The following is a 15,586-nucleotide window of genomic DNA, read 5'->3' as shown; positions in this document are numbered from 1 at the left end:
AGTAGGGAAGGAGAATAATAAGTGAAGAAAAAACAGGAAGAATGCAAAAAGAAAAACAAGGAATGGGGTTAGTTACAAGAAAAAAAAAAGGGGGGGGGACCCTTAAATTGGGGGGCGGGGGCAGAATTTCAACCAGGCACAGGGAAAAGAAAAAAAATGCTGAAAACTAGGACCTGGTAGGGGAAGATTAAGAATAATAAAAAAAAGGACAAAAGTATTAATAATATTAGTTGGTTTGAAATGGACAAGTACAATCAAACTAATCACCGGGAAAAAGAAAGCAAAAAAACACACACACACAAAAAAAGAAAAAAATCAGTGGAGGACTGGGTAGGGCACCCAGGCTCTGTCTGAGCACACAGACTGTGATGGAGTTCCTGTGGGCCTAGAAGGTAGGTGGGAGTGGGGATGGCCACACCTCTGTTCACCAAGCGGGTGTAGGGTGTAGTAACAAGAAGAATGTCGTACCTTTTCAGTCTTGCAGGCCCGAGTGTCCTTGGGGTTGCTGGAAAGCAGAACGTGTTCTTAAGCCCCAGAAATCTGCAAGAGCGGTGTCTCTTTGAATATCCAAAATAATCAAGCTGCTTTTTAAACCTACAAAATGGCAGTGCCTCCGGACCAGCAGAAGTCCACAGCTCAGCCCACTTTTCTCTTCACCTTCTCTGTATGTTCCCCAGCCACCATGCACAGTCCTCCGTGCAGTTCCTGGCTAGCAGGGTGATTTTTAGGTTAATTCTTAAGTCCTACCACCACAGAAATCTGCCAGAGCGCTGTCTCTTTAAATATCCAAAATAGTCAGGCCGCTTTTTAAACCTACAAAATGGCAGTGTCCTCCGGACCGGCAGAAGTCCACAGCTCAGCCCACTTTTCTCTTCACCTACTCTGTTTGTTCCCCAGCCACCATGCAGAGTCTTCCGTGCAGTCCCTGGCTAGCAGGGTGATTTTTGGGTTAATTCTTAGGTCCTACCACCACTCAGGAATCTCTAAGCCCTGTCGTCTGTGCCGTCAGGGTTGCTCAGGCCACTGCCAGACTGCAGCTCCGTGTGTCTCCTTTTTTGGTATTTTCACGCAAATTCTTCTGCTAGTTGGGGTTTAGTCCACTTTTGTATCCTTCCCTTCAAGGCTCAGAGGTCCAAGATTATCTTCTGTGTCTGTATTAATTGGTTTCCCTTTTCTTTGTTGAAGAGCGTCTATGCAGTCCTACTGCCTAGTCTGCCATCTTGCCGGAACTCCTCAGCCAACCTTATTATTAATGGAGAAAGACTCAAGACATTCCCCTTATGAATGGGAACCAAACAGGGATGCCCTCTATCACCACTTCTACTTAACATTGTATTGGAAGTCTTGGCCAGGTCAATAAGCAAGAAAGAGAAATAAAAGGCATACAAATTGGCAAAAAGGAATTAAAACTATCTCTATTTGCAGATGATATGATCCTGTATATGGAAAACCCAAGGGACTCAATTAAAAAACTAATGGAACTAATAGAGAGGTTCAGCAAAGTGGCAGGATACAAGGTCAACATACAAAAATCAGTTGGATTTCTCTGCACCAGCAAAGACTCCTCTGATAAAGAAACAAGGGAAACAATACCACTTACTATAGCTATGAAAAACATAAAATATCTAGGAATAAACCTCACCAGAGACACAAAAGACCTATACAGAGAAAACTGTAAAACACTGCTACAAGAGGCAACAAGGGTACTACATAAATGGAAGAACCTACCTTGTTCATGGATAGGTAGACTAAACATTGTGAAAATGTCAATACTACCTAAAGCAAATCTACATATTTAATGTAATCCTGATCCAGATTTCAACAAAATTTTTTAAGGACATGGAAAAACTAATTACTAATTTCATGTGGAAAGGAAAGAGAACTCGCATAAGCAAAGCACTTCTCAAGAAGAAAAACAAAGTGGGAGGTTTCACACTCCCAGATCTTAAGAACTACTATACAGCCACAGTAGTCAAAACAGCATGGTATTGGTACAATGACAGACAGATAGAACAATGGAACAGAATCAAAAGTCAAGATATACACCCATCTATCTATGAACAACTGATCTTTGATAAAGGCCCAAAACCCATTAAATGGGGAAGAGACAGCCTCTTTAACAAATGGTGCTGGCAAAACTAGATATCCACCTGTAGAAAAATGAAACAAGACCCATACCTCACCCCCCACACAAAAACAAACCCAAGGTGGATCAAAGACTTAAATGTAAAATCCAAAACTATAAAATATATCAACGATAAAATAGGGGCAAATCTGGGAGCCCTAATTTACAGCATAAATAGACTGTCAAGCACAACCCAGAATGTGCAGGAGATAGAAGAGAAGCTAGATGACTGGGACCTTTAAAAAGTTAAATTCTGTGCACATCGAAAGACTTCGTCAAAAGTGTAAAAAGAGAACCTACAGATTGGGAGAAAATATTTGCCTATGACATATGTGATCAAGGACTTATCTCCAAAATCTATAGAAAACTTCAACACCTTAACACCAAAAAGACAAATAACCCAATTCACAAATGGGCAAAAGACTTGAACAGACACTTCACCAAAGAAGATATACAGGCAGCCAACAAACACATGAGAAATTGCTCACAATCATTAATCATTAGACAGATGCAGATCAAACAATGAGGTATCATCTCACCCCAGCAATAATAGCAAAGTTCAACAGGTCAGAAAAGTAACAAATGCTGGCGAGGCTGTGGAGAGATTGGAACTCTTCTTGTACACTGCTGGTGGGATTTTAAAATGGTACAACCATTGTGGCAAATCGTACAGCATTTCCTTTAAAAAGTGAAAATGAAGTACCACGTGACCCAGCAATTCCATTATTAGGAATATATCCTAAAGAGGTGAGAGATAGCGCATGAACAGACATATGTGCACCTATGTTCATCTCAGCACAATTCACCATAGAAAAAAGAGATGGAAACAACCTAAATGCCCATCAACGGATGAGTGGATAACCAAATTATGGCATATCCACACAATGGAATATTATGCCACATTAAAGAACGATGAGCGATACGCTAATCATCTCCCAATGTGGATGAACCTGGAGGGCATATGCTGAGTGAAATAAGTCAATCGCAGAAGGGCAAGGACTGTATGAGCCCATTACTGTAAAAAGACAGAGAAGAGTTTGCTTGGGAAAGGGAACTCACCTAGTAGGTTACTGGGATGGGAAGAGAAAGGGAGGGATTAATTTCAGGCTAGTTGGGGTCTACGTGCTGACATGGGTAGGGGGAGGGATATACGGGAAGGATATATGACCACCATAATGACGTTAGGAAATGGGAGAACACTGAATTGTGCACATAAGAGATAGACGACACATGCTAATACCAGCCAATGTGTCCACAACACTGCACTGCCATTAACACCAAACACTAGGCTATACAGATAAACACGTAAACACCTGAGATGATCAGACGGGGGTCAGTGAACAGAAGTACACGTTAGACCAAGGATAGATTCAGCTCAGGATAATCTTGCAGACACCAGTGATACAAAATACCTGCAGTCCTTACAGAAACAATAGAAGACAGACAGAGTAATCCCTCACAGACAACCAGACACTATGGGAGAGAGATCCAATAGATCTACTGCCTCAGGACCATAGTGCTGGGTGACACCAGAGTCAATTGGCACAACAAAATACATAAAAGCGTTGCTCCACATCCTATGTTGGTGAATAGCGACTGGGGTCTTAAAAGCTTTCAAGCGGCCATCTAAGATGCAGCTAATGGTCTTCTAGAGTTGGAAGTGAAGAACACAGAAAAAAATAAGGGCATTTAGAAGCAATCAGCCCTAGGACACGATGACCCTCGAGACCAGAAGAACTAGATGGTGCCTGGCTAACCAATGCCAACCACTCAGGAAAGGATCAAATCCGGAGATCCTTAATAGAGTTGGAGGGAAAACGTGGAAGAAAATCCAAAACCTCAATAATGACCAGAATTACTGGTCAGATGAAATCTGGTAAGACTCCCAATACTATGGCCCTGGAATACATTCTGCTGCTGGAATAAAACTCAACCCCAGGGGTGGGCTCTCAGCCCAATAGTTAACAAGATGTACACGCAGACCACTCAACCCAACATACTCTATGGTAATACATCCCTTACAGCAATAGACCATGGGACATCAGAGGACCAACATTCAAATTGAGGAAACGCAGGACAAAGAGGAATGCATAAATATGAGGGGCACAGGGGGAAGGTTATAGGGTAGGGAGGAGAGGAGACTGGGTTAGGGTTGGACATGGCCATTGGGGAATGAAACTAAATGTACACGTTATGCTAAATGTAAAAGAAGCTCTTAAAAAAAAAACTAACAGGGCTTGAAGTACTTACTGGTGATGATCAAATACTATAGCCTTTAGTATGGATTAAACCTCAACATAAAGAAAATAAAAATCCTCACAACTGGACCAATAAGCAGCATCACGATAATGGAGAAAAGACTGAAGCTGTCAAGAATTTAATTTTACTTGGATCCAAAATCAATGCTCATGTAGGCAGCAATCAAGTAATCAAACAACATACTGCATTGGGCAAAACTGCTGTAAAAGATATTTAAAGTGGTAAAAAGCAAAGATACCACTTTGAGGAATATGATGTGCTTGACGCAAACCACAGTATTTTCAATTGCCTCATATGCATGCAAAAGCCAGACAACGATTAAGGAAGACTGAAGAAGAATCAATGCCTTTCAATTATGGTTTTTGCAAAGAATACTCAACATACCATGTAGTTCCAGAAGAACATACAAATCTGTCTTAGAAGTATAGTGGAATGCTTTTTAGAAGTGAGGATGGTAAGACTTCACCTCATATACTTTGGATACATTATCAGGAGGGTCCAGTCCCTGGAGAAAGGCATCATGCTTGGTAGATGGTCAGCCAAAAATAGGAAGACCCTCAACAAGATCGATTGACACAGTGGCTGTAACAATGGGCTCAAATATAGCAACGATTGTGAGGATGGCACAAGATGGGCAATGTTCTGTACACAGGGTCGCTGTGAGTTGGAACCAACTTGACAGTACCTAACAACAACAGTATGGAAAACACTGTGGATAATACAACAGAGAGGAAAGTACAGTTTTAGTCAATTTCTTTTACCCCAACTATGAGACAGACTTAAAGGAAATTACAAAGAAGAAAATACCTTGACTCAGGCATTTTATGTATAGCACTATATTGGTAATAAAGTGGAGTATAATCTTTAATACAATAATTTCAAATTCTGCACATAAACTGGTTATTTCTTTCCCAGCCATGTTGTTATCAAGATTTTCCCTTACATGCACTTCCTTTTTAAATTTTATTCTCTGTAAGTCACTTCCTATTATCTCTGCTGCTCTCTACTGAACTGCCAATTAATTACTCAAAATTAGAGCTCTGACTCCTCCCCATACACAATGTGATGCTTTTGGTTTGTTGTATTTAGGAAAAACCTTTAACTTTTCTTAATGAGAAAAATACACAAACATACACACACGTACACACGTATGTAAAGATTTATGAAAACCTGAGAAAAAGATTTCATAGGAAAACATTATAGAAAAATCATTTATGAAAAAAACATTATAGAAAAATCCTTGCCCCAAAGAGGAAGCATTTATGAACATAAGGACCACTTTAATGGGCCAGGGTCACACCAGCAAATGTAGGGTATTGTCACTAATGTGCTATGGAAAGACATCACTTCAAAAATATATGATTATCCTGGGTTCCCTTATTAATCCATTACGGAGATATACAGTAATTTCCCAATTTGCCTTTTGGGAAACTAGTAAGAAATCTTGGGAGCTCTGGTAGCATACTGCCTAAGGCACTAGACTGCTAACCAGAGGGCTGGTGGTTCAAACCCACCAGCAACTCCTTAGAAGGAAGATGGGGCAATCTACTTCCATAGTGATACTGCCTCGGCAACCCAAGGAGGGGTCGCTATGAGTCGGGTCCGACTCAACGGCACATAACAACAACAGTAAGAAATCTTTGGGTAATTTCCTACTTCACACAACTCTTAGGCTTTTAGAGGTTAAAGCAATCTATAGATCTGTGATTGCCTCATTTTATACAGATGAGGTAAGTGATATAAGTGGTTTAAAAGATTTGTCCAGGTCACACAAATTTAAGGACAGAATCCTTTCTCGTGATCCTCAATCTAGGGTTTCTTTAGTTTACTATTGAATTCAATTTCACTTCTCTCAAGTCCTAGAGGGTTTTCTCTATGTCAATTAATTATTTAATTAATTAAATAGCAATTATATGTGAATAATTCATGTTTGTTATATACAGTATATATTCTCGGAAAGGGCAGGGACTTTATCTGCCTTACTCGTTGTTATCCTCAGAACTTATCACAGGGTCTGGTGCAGTAGATTGTTGTAGACTAAGAAAACAAACTTTATATAGACTTGAATCATATGTACTCTCAGTTTTAATCTTTCTAAAGAAAAAGAAAAAAACTCACAACTAAAGTTCTTCAGTTTAACTTTGTTCACTTGATAATTTCAGAGTTTTTTCTCTAGACTTTCTCCAGCTTAACATGAGGTAATCAGAACTTTAAATGAGGGTAGAAATTTTCTTTGTAGATACCAATAACCTCCTCAACAGGGGGCACTAGTGGTTCAGTGGTAGAATTCTCTCATTCCATGAGGGAGACTCAAGTTCAATTCCAAGCCAATGTTCCTCAAGTGCAGCTACCACCCAACTGTCAGTGGATGTCTGCATGTTGTTATTATGCATAACAGGTTTTAGCAGTACTTCTGGAGTCAAAGGCACTAGAAGAGAGGCCTGATGATATACTTCTGAAATATAGCTAGTGAAAACCCTATGGATCAAAATAGTCTGATCTGCAACTGATTGGATGGTTCAGGACCAGGCAGCATTTTGTTCCACTGTGTATGGGGTTGTCATGGGTTGGGGCAGATGTGATGGCAGCTAACAATTTCCTCAGTAAATGTAATTCCTTTACATTATCTTATATTGGTTAACAATGGCACGTATTTGATACTTTTCTTACCAATTGCATAAATAGTTTAAAAAGTCTAAATAAATAATATGCTTTAGTTTTTCTTTATGCGTTGACTTCCATTGTATCTCTACCCCCAGACACATCCTTCTTGTAATCCTTAAGAACTCTAAAGGAATTCGCTTATTCAACTACTTTGCCCTTTATTACAAGTTACCAATGAGTGGACTCTGACTCATGGTGACTACGTGTGTGTTAGAGTAGAACTGTGCTCCACAGGTGTTGCAAACAGTTAAGCCCTTGACTAGCAGCTCAAAGGCTGGTGGTCTGAACCCACCTAGAGGTACCTTGGAAGACAGGCCTAGTGATCTGCTTCTGAAAGATCACAGGCTTGAAAACTCTATGGAGCAGTTCTGCTCTGCACACAGAAGGCTGCCACGAGTCAGAATCAACTTGATGGCAACTAATAACAATAATAGCTCTTCATTACAACAGCTACAACAGAAACTTTAGAGCTGAAAGGACTCTCTGAAACTTCTAAATGCGACTCTCATATAACAGCTTGATACCTACCAATGATAAAACAAATCACTGAAGCCAAGTACAGTAACTAAGTTCTTTACTATATCAGCATGCCTAGCGTATGTACAAAATACTCACTTGTACTCGTCATAGACTTCCTGTTTGGGTAGTGAAGTCTCAGGATGTTCCTCTAAGGTATTTCGAATCCAGGAAAAGGCATGCATTTGCTGTGCCCGACTAGATGACATGGCATTCTGATCACTAATCAAAAAACAAAAACATGTTTTAGCTGAAAATATTTTTGAGCCAGGCCTAAATGCTCCACTAACGAATTGTGTGCAAAAGTGATACAAATGACCAAACCAAACATACGACGTTTAGTTAATGCCCAGTTATCTATATCCAAACTGTCCACTTGTGGTGTCAGATACATTCTACAGCTAGCTTTCAACTGAAGTTACTGCCCTGTTCCATCCCTCCTCATAGTCTCGAAAGTGACACTGGTGATGGAGAATTGATAATATAAGACATTCATGTTGGCTACAATTACCTCCAAGTGGATATTTTTCTCACTTACTTGTCTGTTCATTTGCCTGAACTTATCAAATCATCAAACTTTTGAAATAAAATTGGTTATTTTCTATTTAATTAGTACTCTCAAAGAATATACATAGAAAGTAACTATTCTGAAATCTTACTCAAGCACCTGATGCTCTAGAAGGGAACTAACAAAAGACAGCTCTTGATGAGACAAATCTCCCCCTACAGTCCTTCCTGCCACTGTGTGCCCTGTCCTAGCCGATACCTCTACCCAGTAACTGATTAGGATAGCAATAAAAGGAGCTATGCTATGGCTTTTACAAAGTTCATAGGCAAGTCTTCTACTGATAAAGTAACAGTTAAAGAAGACACAGAATTTAGATTTGTATATATTTATTATATGGCAGAATCATTTATCAACTAATTCCATGTAAAGGACACCTAAGATAGCACAGGGCAAGCTGCTTTATTGATTCTGATGTTCATCTCAGCTAACTGTGAGAATAATTTATTTAGTTCCAAAGAAAATACTCAAAAAGTTTCCAGGACATAAAATGAATTAAATAGTTATAAAAATGTTATCTGAGGTATAAACGTAAAAGTAACAGACTTTTTATTACCTTTTATTTTATACTCAAAATTAATTTTGTAGTAATGGAATATTTATGAAACATGAATTCTGAGTAAAAACAGTAAGGAAATGCTTAAGAAGAGAATGCACCAGTGAACAACTTCTCTTCCTATTTTCTAGATGAGATTTTCAAATATTTCTAATAATGAAAATATTATAATACCTCAAGCAGTTAAAATACCTTAAATTTATATGAATCAATATTCTATACAAGAAATCTCACTTAAAAAACAAAACGAACAAACAAAAAAACTCCTGTACTTCATTCCTCATACTACTTGTATGTTTATTCTTTGGTTTTCTGTTCAATTTTCATAATCCCACAAATTGTGTAAAAATATCCATCTTTCTACAAAATATAACCCAAATTGCATCTAACAGCATTTACTCAGGTGTATGAATGAAAACTGCAGATAAACACTTAACTAAATATGAACTACTACTATGATCTACTGTTTTGTCATTCTGTTTTCTGATAGCTCCAAGAACACCATAAAGCAATAATCACCACAACACACAAACATACACATCCTTAGGGGTGCCCTGTAAACTAATTATAGCCAAGTAAAAAACAGATATACCTTTTCTCTCCATTGCTGAGACCAGAAGGCAGCTGAAGGTAGAGGTAGAGTTTCTCTAGGTCTGTAAACTTCTCAACTTCTTGCTGGTTTCAGAGGATTAAAAAGAAAAGCCATTTAAAAAACTTGTCTTTACCCCAACAAAATTTACTAACACCTTCCTAAAAAACACTTTCCAAATTTAAAATACATTAAATGACTCAGCCTGCCAAAGAAAACAATCTATCCTTCTTTCTCATCACTAAAATAATACGATTAAATTGCCTGATAAATTTATTGGATAGAAAAAATTAGTTTAGAGAAAATAATGCTTTGCTATTAATTCTTGTATTTTCAGTACAAATATTATCATAGATTAACACAGACAAAAGTTTCTCATTTTTATCACATTTGATGGAGGACTAAGGTATTTCAGGAAAAATATTGGACTGGGAGTCAGGAGAAATGTTTATTAGTTAGTGTTAGCCTAAGTATTAACTACGAGGCTCTGATGCTCTGGCAAATTTTCCTTACAAATGTAAAATGGATGAGATGATTTCTAGTATCCTTTTCTAGTTCTCAAATAATAGAACATATGACTAATGATGCTACTGTTACCAGTGGATGGAATTATGAGAAAAAATACTGAAGTACAACCAACAATCCTTCCTATTATAATTATTCTTAGACTTGCAACAATGGCTGCTAGAACTTACTTCTATGATTTTCCATGATATTGTTTCTGTAACTACTATGTCATTTTGTCTTTAAATGCATTCTTTAAAATTTCTGTGTTACTTTTTGTAGCTTTCTTTTTCAGCCTAGTATGCTACATAAATCCGTCATCCGGTGTATTCTGACTCACAACAACCCTATGGGACAGAGTAGAACTACTCCATAGTGGTTCCAAGGCTGTAAATTTTCACAGAAGGAGACAGCCTCATCTCATCGTTTCTCCCGTGGAGTGGCTTGTGGGTTCGAACCACCAACCTTTTGGTTAGCAGCTGAATGTATTAACCACTATACCTCCAGAGCTCCTTAGCAGCTTCAAATGTGCCACAAATCCTAGTACAATAAATATTCCTAATAAAATTTCTGGTGGTCTAATTGAAGTAAAACTCTATTGCAAATGAAAATGTGGACAGATACTGACATTCTTGGTGGCAGAATTTATTCTTAATAAACACATAGCTAATCATAAAACACAGCTTAAACAGATCCAATAAAACAAAGCTTAAAAAGATATGACTCAGCCTATTCTTATTCTCACCAGAATTCATCTACAAAACATTTAATCATCTAGAACATCCCAAATCTACATTTTTCATTCCACTGCCTATGGGATATTTTTCAATTAGCTCTCCTTCCAGTACTACCTACTCTACCATAACTAAAAAAAAAAAAAAAAAAAAGAGAGAGAGAGAGAGAGAGGGAAGAAAACAGTTCCTTCTCAACTCCAGTTCCTCAGTGTTCAGTTTGGGAATGTGCTTCCTTGGTGCATTCAATATAAATCCTCTATTTAGCCCTCAAACTCTTCCATATACTTCCAGCCTTTTTAAATTTTCACTGTCACCACATTAGTCTAGCTGTCTTTCTTTCAACAATGAAGGAGAATTCATTTACTCATATATTTATTCATTCATCTCTTGCCATGTTTCACAAATAATTCAAGACAGCCATGAGCTTATACTATGTATCACTAACTATACAAAGCCTGGAAATACATAGATCAACAAGACACTGGCTATCCTTGCCCTTCAGGAGCTTACAATGATACTTCTATCAGTTATGTTCAACTAGCCTCCCAGCTTCTCCCCACTGATCTGTCTTAAAATGGTTCCTAAAGTACTTTTTGTCAAATATTATTAATATTACCCACTTAACGAATAACTCAACAACACCTCTCATATTAAATCCCAAATAGGTTATATTAAAATAAAATATAAGTATCATTGTAAGCAAAGTCTGCAAAAACTGAATAAAAACCATCACTTTTGATCACTAAGAATATATATTTTAAAACAAAACAAACAAAAAATCCACAGAAAAAACAAACTCATAGTGTTGGAGAGCCTTAGATTCTAAATAGCTTTAAAAGTTTATATATACTGTATTTTTACACAAATAATGCAAACATTACATGTTTTTGCATACTGGGCAATCCTCCATGTGTTATTTTCATAAGCATACTATACCAATATGTTTCACATGTTGATGACTTCAATTTCAATTTTTTTTTCCTGTCCAACAGATTCAATGTTAAATCTTTGTCTTGGTGTTTGTTGATAAGGAGGTTTAGTTCCTAGTAGCAGACTCTCACCATCCTGCCTCTGAGTTTATGAAACAGTCCCTCTCTTGGCAGGATTTCTTGCCTGCTCTGCAAACCACTTTCTCCAATGCAGGAAGAAATCACTTTTTCTGCCCCGGAAAAAGCACTCACCAGGGTGGCCAGCCCCATCCCAGGAGGTGAACGAGTGTGCACACTCTGGGATAGAGAGACCATGAGGCAGATGATAGCTTCACATATTTTTACTGCGGTGTCTGGCTAGCCAACTACCATATTTGGCCCATTTGAATCTCCCGTCTGTGCAGACACTATGTGTGAACATGAGAGCTGCAGGCACAGAGGGGGTTGCATACGCCTTACTCAGAAAAGATGAGTTTCACTGGCTAGCTAGGGGCCCCAAGGGGTGGGGGCACTATGAGCTTGGCACCTGCTCTGTCCTGCCACCCAGCTTCAAGTTGGCTGGCCCCATAGGACCCTGGCACACACAAGCAATGGCCCACGCTTGCCATAGGACCAGCTCATGCTTGGGGTGTAGAAGTCTGGTGCAATGTACTTGGGTGCAGGTTGGCTACAAGAAACTCCAAACCTCTCAAGCATTGCTGTGAATTGCTCCAGAACAAATGCACAATTTCAATAGTTTATTTCCCAATTACTAAGGTGTACCAAACTTGATCCATGACTTCTTGACCATAGCTTTTACCTTTATTACAGTTGTTGTTGTTGTTGTTATGTGCCGTCGAGTCGGCCCCGACTCATAGCGACCCCTCCTTGGGTTTCTGAGGCAGTATCACTACGGAAGTAGGATTGCCCAACCTTCCTTCCGAGGAGTGGCTGGTGGGTTTGAACTGCCAGCCGTCTGGTTAGCAGGCAAGTGTCTTAGCCACTATGCTACCAGAGCTCCATTTATTACAGTAGTATCAAAATATCAAATACCAGCAGGGTCATCTATGGTGGACAGGTTTCAGCAGAGCTTCCAGACTTAGACAGACTCAGGAGGAGGAAGGGGCCATCCACTTCTCAAAGAACTGGCCAGTGAAAACCTTTAAGTACATGAAAAACTGTCTGATATAGTGCCCGTCAGGTCGGAAGACACTCAAAATATGACTGGATAAGAGCTGCCTCCTCAGAGTAGAGACAACCTTAATGATGTGGATGCAGTAAAGCTGTTGGGACCTCCATTTGCTGATATAAGACTCACAATGAGAAGAAATAGTTGCAAATGTCCAATAATAACTGGAACATGGAATATATGACATATGAATCTAGGAAAATTGGAAACTGTAAAAAATGAAATGGAATCCATAAAGAGCAATATCCTAGGCATTAGTGAGCTGAAATGGACTTGTTTGGGACACTTTGTATTAGACAATCAAATGATCTACTATGCCGGGAATGACAAATGAAGAGGAATGGCATGGTATTCCTCATCACAAAGAATGTTTCAAGATCTATCCTGAAGTACAATGCTGTCAATGATAGGATAATAACCATATGCCTACAATGAAGACCACTTAATACTACTATTATTCAAATTTATGTACCAACTACCAATGCCAGAGATGAGGAAATTGAAGATATCTACCAACTTCTGCAGTCTGAAATCAACTAAATATGCAATCAAGATGTGTTGATTGTCACTGTTAATTGGAATGCAAAAGTTGGAAACAAAGAAGAATCATCAGTAGTTGGAAAATATATCCTTGGTGATAGAAATGACACTGGAGATTGCATGATAGAATTCTGCAAGACCAATGATTTATTCATTGCAAATACCTTTTTTCAACAACACAAATGGCGGCCATACACATGGACTTCACAAGATGGAGTACACAAGAAGCAGACTGACTACATCTGTGGAGAGAGGCAATGGAGAAGTTCAATATCTTCAGCCAAAACAAGGCCAGAAGCTGATTGTGGAATAGACCATCAAATGCTCATGTGCAAGTTCAAGTTGAATTTGAAGAAAATTGAAACAAGTCCACGAGAGTGAATAATATGACTTTGAGTATATCCCTCCTGAATTTAGAGACCATCCAAAGAATAGATTTGATGCCCTGAACACTAATGACCGAAAAACAGAGGAATTGTGGGACACCAAGAACATCATCCATGAAGAAAGCAAAAGGTTATTAAAAAGACAGGAAAGGAAGAAAAGACCAAGATGGATATCAGAAGAGACTCTGAAACTTGCCCTTGAATGGGAAGTAGCTAAAGCAAATGGAAGAAATGACAAGATAAAAAAGCTGAACAGAAGATTTCAAAGAGCAGCTCGAGAAGAAAAAGTCAATTATTATAATGTAATGTGCAAAGACCTGGAGTTAGAAAACCAAAAGGGAAGCATACGCTCAGAATTTCTCAAGCTGAAAGAACTGAAGAAAAAATTCTGGCTTGAATTGCAATATTGAAAGATTCTATGGGCAAAACACTGAATAATGCAGGAAACATCAAAAGAAGATGGAAGGAATACACAGAGTCATTGTACCAAAAACAACAGGTCGATGTTCATTCATCTCAGGAGGTGGCTTATGATCAAGAACCAATGGTACTGAAGGAAGAAGCTGAAGCTGCACTGAAGGGATTGGTGAAAAACAAGGCTTCAGGAATTGAGAGATTACCCATTGAGATGTTTCAACAAACAGATCCCACACTGGAGGCACTCACTTGTCTGTGCCATGAAATTTGGAAGACAGCTACCTGGACAACTATCTGGAAGAGATCCATATTTGTACCCATTACAAAGAAAGGTGATCCCACAAAATGTGGAAATTATCAAACAACATCATTAATATCACATGCAAGTAAAATGCTAAAGATAATTCAAAAATGTTGCAGCACTATGTTGACAGATAACTTCCAGAAATGCAAGCTGGATTCAGAAGAGGACATGGAACAAAGGATATCATTGGTGATAACAAGACGGTTCTTGGCTGAAAGCAAAGAATACCAGAAAGATGTTTACTTGTGTTTTACTGAGTATGCAAAAGAATTCGATTGTGTGAATCATGACAAATTATGGATAACATTGAGAAGAATGGGAATTCCAGAACACTTCATTGTGCTCATGAGGAACCTGTACAAACCTGTACATAGACCAGAAGGCTATCATTAGAACAGAGCAAGGCAATATTGCATGTTAAAATCAGGAAAGGAGTGTGTCAGGGTTGTATCCTTTCACCATATTTATTCAATCTGTACCCTGAGCAAATAATCTGAGAAGCTGGACTATATGAAGAAAAGCATTAGCATCAAGATTGGAGGAAGACTCATTAACAACCCACAATATGTAGATAACACAACTTTGCTTGCTGAAAGTGAGGATGACTTGAAGCACTTATTGATGAAGATTAAAGACTACAGTCTGCAGTATAGCTTACATCTCAACAAAGAGAAAGCAAAAATCCTCACAACTGGACCAATAAGCAGCATCATGATTAATGGAGAAAAGATTAAAGTTGTCAAAGATTTCATATTACTTGTTTCCACAATCAACACCAATGGAAGCACCCGTCAAGACATCAGATGACATTTTGCACTGGGCAAATCTGCTGCAAAAGAACTCTTTAAAGTGTTGAAGAGCAAAGATGTCTCTCTGAAGACTAATCCAAGCCATGGTGTTTTCAATTGCCTCATTCATATGCATGTGAGAGAGCTGGACAATGAATAAGGAAGACCAAAGAAAAGTGGATGCTTTTGAATTGTGGTATTGGTGAAGAATACTGAAAGCACCATGGACTGCTAAAAGAACTAACAAATGTGTTCTGGAGGAAGTGCAGCTGGAATGCTCCTTGGAAGCGAGAATGGCCAGACTTCGTCTCACCTACTTTGTTGTTAAAGGGACCATTCATTCCTTGGAGAAGGATATCATGCTTGGTAAAGTAGAGGGTCAACAAAAAAGAGTAAGACCCTCAACAAGATGGACTGACACAGTGGCTGCAATGATGGGCTGCCCTACAGCAAGGATTATAAGGCTGGTGTAGGACCGGGCAGTGTTTCGTTCTGTTGTACATAGGGTCGCTATGAGTCAGAATCAACTCAACAACACCTAA

At 38.7% G+C, this 15,586-nt stretch overlaps 1 protein-coding gene across 1 annotated transcript in view; it reads right to left on the bottom strand.

Moving 5' to 3' along the window:
• The window catches only part of RFX7 (regulatory factor X7), a 217,094-nt gene that overhangs the window by 51,878 nt on the left and 149,630 nt on the right, over nt 1–15,586 (bottom strand). Inside the window, exons 3-4 of the mRNA XM_007935136.1 lie at nt 9,278–9,360; nt 7,664–7,786 (exon numbers count right to left, since the gene is read on the bottom strand). Of these exons, the coding sequence (XP_007933327.1) occupies nt 7,664–7,786; nt 9,278–9,360 (206 nt within the window). The remainder of the gene's footprint in view (nt 1–7,663; nt 7,787–9,277; nt 9,361–15,586) is intronic.

This window comes from Orycteropus afer, unplaced genomic scaffold (assembly GCF_000298275.1).
Source record: "Orycteropus afer afer isolate SDZICR_OR568_19922 unplaced genomic scaffold, OryAfe1.0 scaffold00026, whole genome shotgun sequence".
Taxonomy (NCBI): Eukaryota; Metazoa; Chordata; class Mammalia; order Tubulidentata; family Orycteropodidae; genus Orycteropus; species Orycteropus afer.
Note: the sequence above shows the minus strand (reverse complement) of the source record. Positions and strands in the feature narration are given on the sequence as shown.